The sequence below is a fragment of the Cryptococcus neoformans genome, chromosome 2 (assembly GCF_000149245.1).
Source record: "Cryptococcus neoformans var. grubii H99 chromosome 2, complete sequence".
Classification (NCBI taxonomy): domain Eukaryota; kingdom Fungi; phylum Basidiomycota; class Tremellomycetes; order Tremellales; family Cryptococcaceae; genus Cryptococcus; species Cryptococcus neoformans.
The window spans coordinates 192,635-205,000 of record NC_026746.1 but is presented as its reverse complement, the minus strand read 5'-3'; the positions used below and the strand labels follow the sequence as shown (position 1 = coordinate 205,000).

The window sequence follows — 12,366 nt, the reverse complement described above, 5'->3', positions numbered from 1 at the left end:
ACGTATCAACATCACTCTTCGGAATCCCCGGCGTTATACCAGTGGCATTTACCTCTCCGGCCATGACCGCCCAAGAGTATCGTCGCCTTTCGCCGCTACATGTCATCATTCTTCTTTCGTAAATAATTGTCTTTCTCAGCAGCAAATCACACTTCGTTGTTGGCTCTTTGCTCTTGGCCGTGTCACTCGGCGCATGACGACACGGCATACATAAACGTACTCTATCGCAGTAACGCAGGCAAATACTCTATAGGCAACTCAAAATCCCACAAGCCTTCATTCTTCGAATCCATTTCATCCGCCGAAGGCTGCTGCTCTCCCAGGGCTACAAATCTGACGCGAGTCTTGATCATATCCACCGCTGCGTCAATCTTATGCAAGACAACCCTCTTCAATAAATCGTCTGCCTGTCCTGATCCTTCGGAGATCCATCTATTTGCCTGCTCACTCAAGTCTTCCAGAATCTCTCTCATGAGATGTTCTTTCTCTGACGATGTTTGTCCATGGAAAGTCACATTTATCGCTTTTGGACCATACAGGAACTTGGACATACCCCATTCATCCTTCAGGATCAAAGATGAGGATGCCGGGAAAGATCTGCTCCTGTTTTGAACATGGAACATGACCGGCAACATGATGTTGCGCAGACCTACAAAGGTGTCCAGTTGGAGAAAGCAAGGCTTTATCGTGGACGCTCCTTCAAGGGGCATCATTCCGCCAAAGTCCATGGACTGCACGATACCATAGCCTACATCATATTGAAAATCCATAGCCGACTCCTCATCAATTCGGTAATCGATTTCGCCTTTTACTTTGAACTTTTGATGGAGATGATACTTACTCAAAGCGATGCTGCAGAGCATCAAAAGGACGTTAAAAGTTGTCTCATCGAACGAATCGTTAACTGGACCCGTAGAGTCGTACCAATGATATTGGTGCTTGTTGACAAATCTGACTGTCAGAGCGTCGGCTGCTCGGAACAATCTCGCGAAAGCGTCATTGAGTTTATGCGACTCTTTGTTAGCCTCGTACTTTTCATGTATGAGATCTTGCGACACATTCATAATCTTCCTATCCCGCTTGATTGGCGCGTCAGGGGGTAAATGAGGGGTTGACACATTGGACATTGCAAGGCGCAGAGCAGCTGAGTTCACTGTACTCTTTTTGAGACCAGGTCGGAAGGTAAGTCTCGTGACATGAAAGGGATTGTTTTCCATAAATAACATCCTTCCATCAGGTTGAGGGTAGACCACTTTATTCAAATGTTCCGCCCATCTCAATCCCAGGTACTTAACCCGACAAACAGCCGCTTCAGCCCGCTGGAAGGTTGAAGTAAGTTCATTCTGTGTCTGAAGCTCATTTTCATCAGGCTCTGGCGTGAATATGGTAAAGTCCATGACAAACCCCACCACTGTCTTCCGCCTCGATACACAGACACGAACATACTCTTCAGAGATATCGGCGCCTGTAGGGGAGAACATGCGCGAGATGATAAATGCTTGCCCAATATACCTCAACCACCTGATCAAATCATCTTGATGCGCCCCGATAGCGACTCTCCAATTTAATGGAAACATTTCGGGTAAGTGCTTGGCTTTGTAGGAAGTGGTCGCTCGGTAGTACGGGATGAAGAACCCTGCCATGAATGACACCGCTTTACCCTTTTGGAGTTGTCGTCCTGTCCATTCCCTTACCATGCTTCTGATTTCAGCCGCCGACATCTTCTTCCAGTCGTAGAATTTGAGATCTTCACGAAGTATCTCAAGGTCAAACCCACAGTCCATGAGTAATTTGACGATCTGATTGAGTCGGGCTTGGGCTTTACCAGGAACAGAAAGTTTTTGGTCGTCGGTCGGCGGGGCTGAATACTCTTCGATGATCTTGACAATGTCGATTTGCTTTTCCACCACAAATTGGCGGAGAACATCACTAATGACCTCTGGTATGGTGCCGGCCCCATCGAGCCAGCGATCTTTTAGCGCTATTGCGAGTACATCTTTCCTCAGTCTCGGATCAAGCAAATCGAGCGAAGCGAGGTATTCTGCCCTTTCCATGAATTTGATTAATTTTTCACTCAGCTTCCCACCCTGTCTCAAACCTGTCAAGGGGCTTTCCGATCCATCCAACTCGCTGTATAAAACGACATCGTCTGGTTGTTTCTTTCTCGATGAATGGTTGGACCATCCCTCAAGCCCCGTTTGGTCGTAAAGTGTAACGGGAGTGTCATAAACATTAAACATTGCAAACCTGTTGGCTTCCTTCCCTTCTTTTCCCCCGTCATCAAACTTCACCCCTTCTTTAATAAGCGGTGGTCTCTTCCATGAGCCATCATTATTACGTTCGAGCAGTACAGACGAAGTGGAGTCACGCCTTGTTCTCTCTGGGCGCTGTTTTGGATCTCTTCGCCAACGAGTGCCAGGTATGGGAGGGGTAGCTGTTACTGGAAGGTTTGGCAGAGAGGGAGATTCCTCTTTAGGTTTTTTGGGTGTAGTGGGTGCCGATGGTGAAGAGGTTGGGTCTTTAAGCTCATTCTTTTTGTCTTTTTTACCATCTCTTGTCTTCTGCTTTTTTCCCCTATCTTTCTTGTCTTTCTTGCTCCTTCCCTTCCCCTTGCTTCTTTTCGTTTTACTATCTTTCTTGGTATCTGCGGAAGAAGAGCTTGAACTTGAGGTGATAGGTGTTTCGATGCCTGACCCTTCTCTTTTCGATAACGAGTGCTTCGATCTTTTCTTTCCGCTTTTAAGGTCTTCTCCTTCCGAGTCTCGACTCCTGTGGTTTCCAGTTTCAGCACCATCGCCACCATTGCCATTCTTCTCTTTGCTGCTTGACCTCCCACTCCCACCAAAAAGTACATATAGGGCTATGATCAAGAAGAGGACGACAAAGATAGCCTCTGGGCGAGCTTGTCGTGCCATTGAGACATTAACCATTTTCCACTAACATTAATGCAGTCCTATTAGTCTTGTGGCGTTCAATATGGAGTATGCTTACTCTTCACCTTGACTCACCTAAATAGGATGATTTTGAGCACTTATGTCTCACCCGTGTAGCCGCCAAATGATAAGGAGGGCAAATGTGTAACTCGCCAGTTGGCAGCAACCGCCTTGAAATAGGAGCCAAGCTCCTTTGATACCATCTGATCCTTGGAGGTCCTTTCATCTACAAGATGATGCTTTTAACCATAAGCAATAGTCGCTGCCAGCCTAATGCATACAATAAGCAGAAAAGGCATCATTCATGCAGATTAAGAATACAAATGAAGCAGAGCCTAAACATCACGTATGATACAACACTTCGCTATAACTGTCGTAAACATGCACATCTATTTGTACTTGTCGCCCAACTCCCGTCGCGCCGAAGGATCGAGGCTATTGCGCATGCCCAGAAGAGTCTTGCTCACTGCTTCGGTAGTACCAATCATTGGCTTGAGTACGGCGATGGGCACGGCGCGAACCACAGCTTTGAGAGGCCCCTAGTAGAAGTTTGTCAGTTTTCCCTGTATTCCTCTATTACGATAACAGAAACTTACATCATCTCCAGATCTCTCATATACCTCCATGGGCACCGCAAGAATGGTCTGCGCAGCGGCGTTCACATTTTTCGACAGACTCTTGTACGCCGCTTGGACGCCCTCCCTCATACCCTCCGGCTGATCGGCATATCTGCTGATTACCTCCTGTTCGTCTTCACTACTAGAACCTCCTTCCATCATGCCACTGTCTACCCCTAAGGCGTTTGCTGACAACCCTTGTACCTGTCCAACGACATCTTCACCCGACTTGCCGCCTAAGACACCTTCGGCTCGCTCTAGAATTACTTGAGTACCAGTAGCCAAACGCGCACCCAGCTTCATCACCTCCAAAGCAGTGGATTTCACAAAGCTATTCGTACCTCTCTGAACACCTTTGGCAATTCTTCCATCTTTACGATATTGTTCGATGGGCAACAAAATGAGATCTGCAACCCCAGAGCCTACGTTGACCATCGATCGGATGGGAGAAACACCAGAAATGACATCTGCAAGTTGGTTAGCCTTGACATCTGGGGTCCAGAGGTCTTGCAACGTTGTTCCCAAGCGCTCCAATCCGGTAATGCCCGAAAGAGTGATGTGGCGAAGGGTCATTTCAGCTCCTTCAAAGTGGAAGAAGTTCATCAACTCGATAGTTTTGCCTTCCCGAAGAGCCCGGAAATCAATGCGCTTAGGTTTATAATCGAGCTTAAGTTGGATCGGGAAAATTTCAACATGCTGGAAGTACAAATCAGGTGTAGATGAGGTGGTATTTTGTGCCAGAGGTTTGGCTGAGGCCATCGGGGGAGCTTTGAAGCTGAAGAATCGTTTGAGGAAATCCAAAGCGTCTTGATCGACATGTAGTCGAAGAGGCAAAATCTTAGCCTATTACCATGTCAACGATATTCCCTTGAGTTCTACGAAGGTGAAACGTACTCTCAAGCGCAGCTCTTCTTCATCCTCTTTTAGTCTCACACCAACCAACTCTATTCTCAGCATGTCGGCATCCGTCTCCCTAATGTTGCCCCTATTATCCGCCTTCATTTCGGTGAGGAATTTTTTCCACGTTGATGTCTTGATATGGTCCAGAATCTCCATTTCCTTGGCAGTGAAATGTATTCGAGAGGACGTTGATTCTTCGATCGGGTACAAGTCAACGTCAGCCTTAATGCCTGATAGAGTGATCTCGATTTGAGCTTTCTTAGATCGAATAAGCCTTTTGCCTTTAAGCCTGGTCTTTTTATGGGCTTGATGCACAGCGCTTGGTCCAGCTCCAACACCTGCAGGAAGAGTCTGCCAGGAACTACCGCTTTCCGTCTCCATATCGTCCAGCTCTTCATCGATAGCAGCCATTAAGGCCTTTTCATCCATTTTGCCCATACCCATTCTAGAGAGACCCATTTCACCCTTCTGCTCCAACCCAATGTAGACGGAGTTAAACAGGACGCTGCTTGTAGCGTTTTCAATACTCTCGTCGGCTTTCTGTCCGGAAGCCAAGAGTTGACGTATGCGTTCAAGGCGTCGGCGGACAGCACGAACTTCGTCTTCGATAGCTTTGCGTGTGCGAGGCCAATCATACCCATCATGCAGGAAGATTTTAAGGCTAGCATCGATAATGCGAATATGTGTTTTGCCTGGCTTTTGACTATGAAAAAGTTAGAACAATCAGCGAATTCACGGGATATCAATGAATTATGCTTACTCAGCAGAATAAACATCGTTCAGGATGGGCAATCCTTCCCAGTAGCCCTCTTCTTCCTCAATTTTCCCCCCAAACGCTCTGATAGTTTCACCGCTTTCGCCATTCCCCCATTCTCCCTTCTCCAAACCTTCTCCTGGGGTATGCCAAGCGTTCAGGCTTTCTTCAGTAGTGCGGTCCATTGATGGGTAATGCTTCGAAATGTGAGTGGTGTGATCCAAATAGTCGAGGTTGTGAGGGAGATCGTCTTCAATCATGTCCGTATCAGAATGAGAAACAATTTCTGGCAGAAGGTTGAAGGCATTTTCGTCGAGAGAGTCTAAGACCCAATTCAGGTAATGTCAATAACTTAAGATGCAGCAAAGCTAGGAGATGTTAGCTCACCGAAAACGTTTATTGACTGTCCCATACTTGGCAACTTGACATGTTCTTCCCTTTAAGTACAGATTATTCATCAGCATCACTATTCGTAAGGATCGTGACTCATGAAGGAGTTCAAGTGAACACCCGAGTAATCTCTAAAACAAACTTTTTGTTGGGGAAGAGACGCCCGAAATCCGTTGCGATTTCTGCAAAGGTAGCTAGAGAATCGGCACAAGCAGTCACCTTGAACTGAGCCTGAGTGATGTCAAGCTATAAGGGCGCGAAGTCAGAATGCACCGTAAAACGTCTTTTTCTCCACTTACAGATACTTCACCGGCACCGACGAGCTCTCGCATCAGCCGAAGCTCAAGAATCATGACTTCTGCCAATTGCGCATAGCCCGCTTTCTATTATGGTTAATTGGTTAGCGCATGAAGCTTAAATTAGCTTGCAGTTGATGGGACATACCTTCCAGACATCCGCCAGATCACTTGAAACTTCTAAAGGACCGCTTTCTCCCTCAACAGCCAACGCTCCCAAACCGCTCATGCCTACTTCTAAAATACTATCTGTCGCACCTTTTGGTATCTCCGTTTTTCCTTCCACCTCTCTCACTAAAATCACAATAGACCCGGGTAGGTTGGGTGGAACGAGGAGGAAAGAGGCTGAGGATAAACTGATTGACAGTCGAGTGAGATCCGTGGGTGAAAGGTTTTCGAACACTCCCTTGGGAGGTTTAGCAAACTGAGCAATCTCATGAAGCCATGCGATCTCCTTGTGAACAGCAAATGTGAAATGCGACAGGGCAATAGAGATGTTGCTTTCCTTTAATGTTGTACGAAGGTCGGTAGATGAGACAAATCGAAGATAGACGATAGGGGCTTGATGTGAAGTAAGAGTGAATGGCGTAGTTCTGCCTAATATCCTGAGTGGTGTGGATGAGACATCTGAAAAGTCGAGATCCATGATAGAAAGCTCTAATGCTGTCTGGTTCTTCTCTGGATGTGTCTCCATCTGCACACCAAGATCACTCGCTTTGAAACTGAATACTCTCTCCCCAGAGATGTCCAGCCTCGGCACATATAATCCCATGTCAATCTCATTGATCTCAATCTCAACTTTCATGCCAGCCGCAACTTCCTCAACATCACAGGGTTCATCAATCTCACTACTAGCCTCGCTACCTTTGGATCCGCCAAAGAAGCGACTACCAATCATCTTCAACTCATCCCGCGGCTTTGCGGAGCCATCAGCAAAGGCTACGTCGAGCCAGCGAGTCACATCGTCCGCAAAGTACTGTAAACCAGTAATGGTAGGATGATGGACAGAAGCCCGGATAGCTGGCATTTTGCAGGTTACAAGGGTTGTTTTGGCAATAGATGAAGACGGCAAGGAAGAAGCTTGAGGGAGAGATGAAAGCGATATAGATGGCAAAAGAGGGATATCCTCTTCTCCAGGCTCAGGGGAAAGAGGTGCGAATATGAGGAACGGATACGCATAACGTTGAGAGGCAGAGGCAAAGAAGATCAATGTCTGTCCAAACTCCACGTTGGCAACCTCGCTCGACGCAGATAGAGTACCGGTCTTGGTATCCATGAACCTACTTCTCAGACCATGAACATCTACGCATACGATACCAGAGCGCAGTTGACGACCATCTCCAATCTGTCGCTCTGCAGGCTCTGGTGGAGGAGCAGGGCAGCGAACGCTCAGACGCACTAAGCCACAACGTATGTCGGATTTCATCTTCTTTCCCCCGGCCGTGGGTGGTGGAGAAGATAAGGATGATATGATAGATTCTGGGGTGACTTCCTCTCTAATCGACTGCGACGGAACTGATTGCAACCATGCTGGTGTAGGCTCGGGCGGATGAATTAAGGGCGTAACTGAGCGCAAGAGGGGTAAAAGGCGTTCAATAAGGGAAAGGTCCACAAAGACATGCAAAGGTTGAAGATTTATAACAGCAGCTAATTAATATTGTCAGTTTTGGTTTCAGCCATATTCTTGGCAGCTCACCGCTATCGCCTCCGAGATCTTGCCTGATGTGAATGACAGGTCCTTCATCATCGGTAGTCCTTCTTGCGCCACCTTTGAGGATACCTTTGCCTCTCGGACGCACCCTCCAAGCCTTTTCACCGCCAGTCTTCTTCTCTTCTCTCCAGTCTCTACATTCAAATTCGGGGAAGCCCTCCCGTCCTTTATGTGGGGGAGCGGAGGGAAGGTCGTATTGATGCTTCAATCCAGGATCGAAAAGAATGACAGGTGCGATTATCCCTTCATTCATCCATTCGAAAAGAAATATATCTCCTACATCCACAGTTAAGCTCGATGGGGGCAATCCAAACCTTGCATGGCCGCTGGATTTTCGTCGAAGGTTAGCAGTAGACATGCCGGATATGGGCCGTGTAAAGGCGGGGCGAGACGGATTGGAATGGCCTGAGCTCTGGTATGAAGCGACAAGGGTGTCTAATCGGAAACGTAGATGGGGATAGGGAATAGGATTTGATGGGCGAGTCAAGTAGGACGCCATAGTAGAATGCAAGTTAAGAGAAGTTTCGATTGAGAGATCGTATACCAAAGACAGGTAGAAGGCTTTCAACTTCGTCGTAACCGCTAGCCGGGTCTGGGGACTTGTTGATTGAGCAGGCTTATCCTTCCCCGCGGGTACATTCTCTTTTTGCGATAGTGCTTGCACGGTCTGCAGCGCAGATATGAGTAACCTCAAATGCGAAGGTAAAAGAACGGCGGCAATAGTCCCCATACTGATATTTACTTCGACAGCGGGCTTGTTGTTGTTGGAAGAAGCTTGGTGTTCGGCAGAGATCAAAGACTGACTTGTGCGCATACGGAGAACCACATCCTCTTGACCGAAGCTGAGCACAGGTATACTGGACGGCTGAGGCTTGGTCTCCGGCATGGGGGTCGCAGACCTCGATCCTTCTTCTTCTACTTTGCCTACTAACTTTGGGTCCTGCGAAATTGAGAGCCTCTTAGTTCCGGTACTGGCATCAGGTTCTGATTCGTTAGGCTGGCTCAAAGCACTGTAGAACATATTGCTCTCATGGACACTTTGCTCGTTAGACGGCTCTGATGCTTGCTCCGGTGCCGACAAGCTCTGCCTTAGATCGACAACAGCTTGAGACATGAACATATCGGAGCAATCGTGCCCCGGGGAAATTGATGAGGTCGAGTTAGAAGAAGACACGGACGCCTGGCGTAATTGACGCTGGGGAATGGCACGGGAAGTTGGTTTGTGTTGCGAAGGAACAATGCCAAGCGATATGTTAGATATTCGTATTGCCCTTGTTGTGCTTCTGCCATCGCCATCCGTTTGAGCTTCGCTTTCATCGGCATACTGTATTCTCCCAACAGTCAATTCCACAACGCCTTCCCCATCCTCAATGACAAGTCGGATATTAATCTTCTCCACTCTGAATTCCAACCGAGCCAGAATACGCTCTACCATCCCTGCCAAGACTGTCGTGCTCTCCATATTGGCAGGAAGTGGTTGACCAGGGCTAAGTTCCCCCGGCGAACCCAAAGGAAAACCTCCCGGTACATCACTGATAAAGGGATCAGACTGCGAGAGTATAAGGCTCTGGCGTATAGATCCTTCGAGTTCCTTTTCTTCGTACGCATCGAGTTCATGATGCAAAAAGTCATCGGCCGCAGATGTCACCGATTCCGCCAAATCATGGTGTTCAGGCCGAGTAGCGGTCCTTCCGCGAGACAACGGCGACGGAGAAGAAAGAGTGAAGTCCAGAGTCAGTGTGTCCAGAGACACCTGGAGAGGATCTGACCACAGGTTAGGGAATGGTAATTTCGCGGTGAGCTTGTTGAGTGTGCCACTTGTGAGTGATAAGGGAAGAGATGGCGGAATGTAGCTGTTGATCTCCTATAATTACTTCAGCACGCACCCACAACTCGTTGAGAGGACCCTCACAGAACATTCAATCTCCAGATTCTCAATTTCTACCCACCCCTCGCTAACTTGGGCTTGTATTCGCTCAGCATCGAGTGCTTGATGACTGACAAATCGGCCAAGAGTTCGCTTGAGGACATACGATAAGAAGCGGCGTTGGATGTTTGCTGGGAGAGAAATCGTGGGGAGAGAGGGGAGGGTGAACGGAAAAGCAGTTAAGAAGGATGGGAGTGAGAACATCGTGGCATTATGTGAGATTGGGAAGGACCAAATAATAATAGAATAAGATTGAGAAATGAAGAACAGATATCTATCAGAAGATGTCGTATGGCCCACCAGCGAATCCGCTCTCGCACATCATCCGCCGGTGTTGCACTTTGTATCGACGTCATTATATTAGGCTGCGGTGGCAAATTCGGTGGCCGCTAAGCCCCCGGAGACCAAGCGTGTCTTCGCAGACGCGTCATCGTTCTTACTGAGGAAACGAAAGGCAGAGGTCGATTTCTGCATAAGTATGCATGCATGAAGAAATTGTTCTGGTAGTCTTTAAGCTATACGACGAATTACAATTTTATTAGGAGCAATGGGCGGCTCAAATCAGGTTGAGAATATGTCCTATGTGGACATCCAGGTGAGCCATATTCGGTCTACCACAACGTCTTCAGCTCATTGGTTATCTATCTGTTTGGCTCTAGCATGATGCTATCGATGTCTTTGATGATGTCGAACAGGCGATAGTAATGAAGGAAGATATATGGATATCGGGCGTACGTGCCTTTGTTTAATCGGCCGTACGATTCCTTACGGTGGGGGTAGTACCAGCAAGGCGAAACCTCTGTGCATGGTAAAGCCATGGTTGAATTCGAAGATGGAGGGTCCATAAGCATTATTGCGCGAGACGGAGTCAATGTGGAAAGGGTAACAAAGGTCGGTCAGCGAATTTGAAATATGTATTGACGAGACATGAATCTGGGCTGACGAATATTGGTGTATTTTAGACAGACTTTGTGGTAGATATCCCTGCATTAGGAATTTCCAAACGACCTGTACATTTCCCAAAGCACATTCTACATCCTCCATACAAGAAAATTTCAGATGTTGATGTGAGTCCACATCGTTTTTCCTATCTAACGCCTACCACTGACCCAAACAGCCTCCATTACAAATCAATGCGCTCGCTGTGAACCCCAAAACGCCACACATCGTCATCGGAGGACCAGATGGATACTGCATGATCCTCCCAACAGGTGTCATGGCCTCGCCAGAGAAGGACGGTGTAAAGTTAAAGGGACATGTTGGAGACATAAGGGCTGTCAAATGGTTCCCCAGCGGCGAGGTCAGTCTATTCTTTTTGCTATCATGATTTGGCTAAGAGTAGAGCAACAGGTGGTTCTCACAGCTTCCGCTGACCTCACAATTCGCGTCTTCGGCATGAATGGCGTCAATCCTCGTACATTTAAAGGTCATTCCCGGGCAATAACATCACTGGTTATTTTGGGTGTTGGCAAGACTTTCCTTTCAGCGGCCAAGGACGGAACTATCCGGCATTGGGATGTTGGCAGTGGACAACAATTGAAGCAATGGACAACTGGAGGTGAGAAAGGAACGTTGGTAATCGAAGCTTTCATTTTGGTCGAAGAGTCAACGGCCATAGAAGCGTTAGGTCTCCAAGGCCAAGAAAGAGTCATGTTAGTCCAGGATCAGCTAGCTGTATGGGTGCAGCCTTGGGATGGCGAGGGTTGGTTGGTGGAAGCGGATAAGCAGATTGCGTTTTTGGCTTATGAGAGAGAGACAGGGACTATTGCGATTGGATACTCAAGCGGTATCGTGGAAATTAGAGATATTGCGTCTCTCATCCCAGGAACCATTGGCAAGCGGAAGAAGATAGCAAGAAACGAATCACCAATTTACAGTCTCGCTTTCGGCCTTGATGTCAAAGATGGGGGAATGGATCTATATCTTGGTACTGCCGCCGGTCTTCCTTGTCGTCTAGGAGTGAAGTGCGTGGCAGACGGATACCAAGTAGTGATGAAGGACGAATTGGCCGGATGGGATGCCGTTGGTATCGAGTGTATGGAGGCGGTGAGGGATGGGATGTGGTGCGGAGGAGGCGAGGGCGGATTGAGAAGATACACAGTTTAAAATGTAGCGTCAAATTGGTCAAGAATGATGGAAAGATGCAGAAGTCCAAATGTTGATGATATACATAGATTACAGCCGAAGTACCGAGGAAGGGGAATGTTATGTTTATCGATCTCGTGCAAGAGCTGCGAAGCGATATTAGCTTTGACCAACATCTGTCGTTTGAGAAGATGAGGTGAACGAACGGTTGTACATCAACAACTTTTCAATAAGGTCCACTGCATAATCATCAGCAATGGTTCAAACTGCATGCTAGGAAAAAACATACCGTGGGTGAGGACCATTCGTCGACAACAATATCGCTTCCTACAATTGCACCACATATCAGCGTCCATCCAACCGCTACTTTGTCAATCCTTGGAGAGACTTTGCTTACAATTGCAACTTGTCCATCGCCTCGCTACAGGTTCACTCATGAGCAAATGTCCGCAAAGCCATTTAACCTCGTAACTCACCCCTCATCAACACCGGCGGCGAGAAGCTCAAGATAGCTGTCCCAAAGATTACCGATGACCTTACCGCAGGAGAAGCAACGGACGGGAATAATCTACAGCATCATAGAAGTTAACATTAGGTAATAACATGCCCATTATTTAGACATACCATTTTTAAAAGTTTATAGGATTATAGAGGGAGATGTGGATTTGAAGGACTTACTCGATCAAGTAGACGACGAGGAGGACCCGCAGCGAAAAAGATAAAAATCATAATACCTAAATTATTTTCGCAACT

The 12,366-nt window shown here is 47.4% G+C and overlaps 4 protein-coding genes and 1 non-coding gene; 2 read left to right on the top strand and 3 right to left on the bottom strand.

Annotated features, from left to right (window-relative positions):
• Positions 1–134: 134 nt before the first annotated feature.
• Positions 135–2,047, top strand: CNAG_12142. The gene is made up of 2 exons (XR_001045439.1): positions 135–1,182; positions 1,238–2,047. It is a non-coding gene; the product is annotated as a hypothetical RNA (non-coding RNA).
• Positions 222–3,086, bottom strand: CNAG_06731 (hypothetical protein; the record flags this gene model as incomplete). The annotated part of the gene is made up of 2 exons (XM_012191738.1): positions 3,009–3,086; positions 222–2,936 (listed from the first exon to the last, which is right to left on the bottom strand). The coding sequence occupies exon 2, from the start codon at positions 2,928–2,930 to the stop codon at positions 222–224; it is 2,709 nt and encodes a 902-aa protein (XP_012047128.1). The 5' UTR covers positions 2,931–2,936; positions 3,009–3,086.
• Positions 3,087–3,190: 104 nt separating this feature from the next.
• On the bottom strand, positions 3,191–9,833 carry CNAG_06732 (hypothetical protein). XM_012191737.1 has 10 exons: positions 9,514–9,833; positions 7,587–9,465; positions 6,039–7,537; positions 5,894–5,977; positions 5,737–5,840; positions 5,592–5,641; positions 5,211–5,526; positions 4,445–5,153; positions 3,530–4,393; positions 3,191–3,472 (listed from the first exon to the last, which is right to left on the bottom strand). Exons 1-10 carry the CDS (start codon positions 9,730–9,732, stop codon positions 3,323–3,325), a joined length of 5,874 nt encoding a protein of 1,957 aa, XP_012047127.1. The 5' UTR covers positions 9,733–9,833; the 3' UTR covers positions 3,191–3,322.
• Positions 9,834–9,926: 93 nt separating this feature from the next.
• CNAG_06733 (hypothetical protein) lies at positions 9,927–11,764 on the top strand. XM_012192307.1 has 6 exons: positions 9,927–10,123; positions 10,188–10,259; positions 10,309–10,419; positions 10,491–10,595; positions 10,646–10,828; positions 10,879–11,764. The coding sequence occupies exons 1-6, from the start codon at positions 10,076–10,078 to the stop codon at positions 11,632–11,634; spliced, it is 1,275 nt and encodes a 424-aa protein (XP_012047697.1). The 5' UTR covers positions 9,927–10,075; the 3' UTR covers positions 11,635–11,764.
• Positions 11,652–12,240, bottom strand: CNAG_06734 (DNA-directed RNA polymerase I, II, and III subunit rpabc5; the record flags this gene model as incomplete). XM_012191736.1 has 6 exons in its annotated part: positions 11,652–11,759; positions 11,820–11,852; positions 11,903–11,940; positions 12,011–12,034; positions 12,090–12,181; positions 12,238–12,240. The coding sequence occupies 6 exons, from the start codon at positions 12,238–12,240 to the stop codon at positions 11,740–11,742; spliced, it is 210 nt and encodes a 69-aa protein (XP_012047126.1). The 3' UTR covers positions 11,652–11,739.
• Between the last annotated feature and the right edge of the window lie 126 nt (positions 12,241–12,366).

What these genes read in the sequence shown, in the direction of transcription:
- CNAG_06732 (XM_012191737.1), bottom strand. Translation starts at nt 9,732, where the DNA reads ATGTTCTCACTCCCATCCTTCTTAACTGCTTTTCCGTTCACCCTCCCC. An exon ending in ATCTGGCGGATGTCTGGAAG is followed by an intron (nt 5,978 to 6,038) that starts GTATGTCCCATC and finishes TAACCATAATAG; the next exon opens with AAAGCGGGCTATGCGCAATT. An exon ending in CGTCTCTTCCCCAACAAAAA is followed by an intron (nt 5,642 to 5,736) that starts GTTTGTTTTAGA and finishes CTGTACTTAAAG; the next exon opens with GGAAGAACATGTCAAGTTGC.
- CNAG_06733 (XM_012192307.1), top strand. Translation starts at nt 10,076, where the DNA reads ATGGGCGGCTCAAATCAGGTTGAGAATATGTCCTATGTGGACATCCAG. An exon ending in TGTCCTATGTGGACATCCAG is followed by an intron (nt 10,124 to 10,187) that starts GTGAGCCATATT and finishes GTTTGGCTCTAG; the next exon opens with CATGATGCTATCGATGTCTT. An exon ending in AAGATATATGGATATCGGGC is followed by an intron (nt 10,260 to 10,308) that starts GTACGTGCCTTT and finishes CGGTGGGGGTAG; the next exon opens with TACCAGCAAGGCGAAACCTC.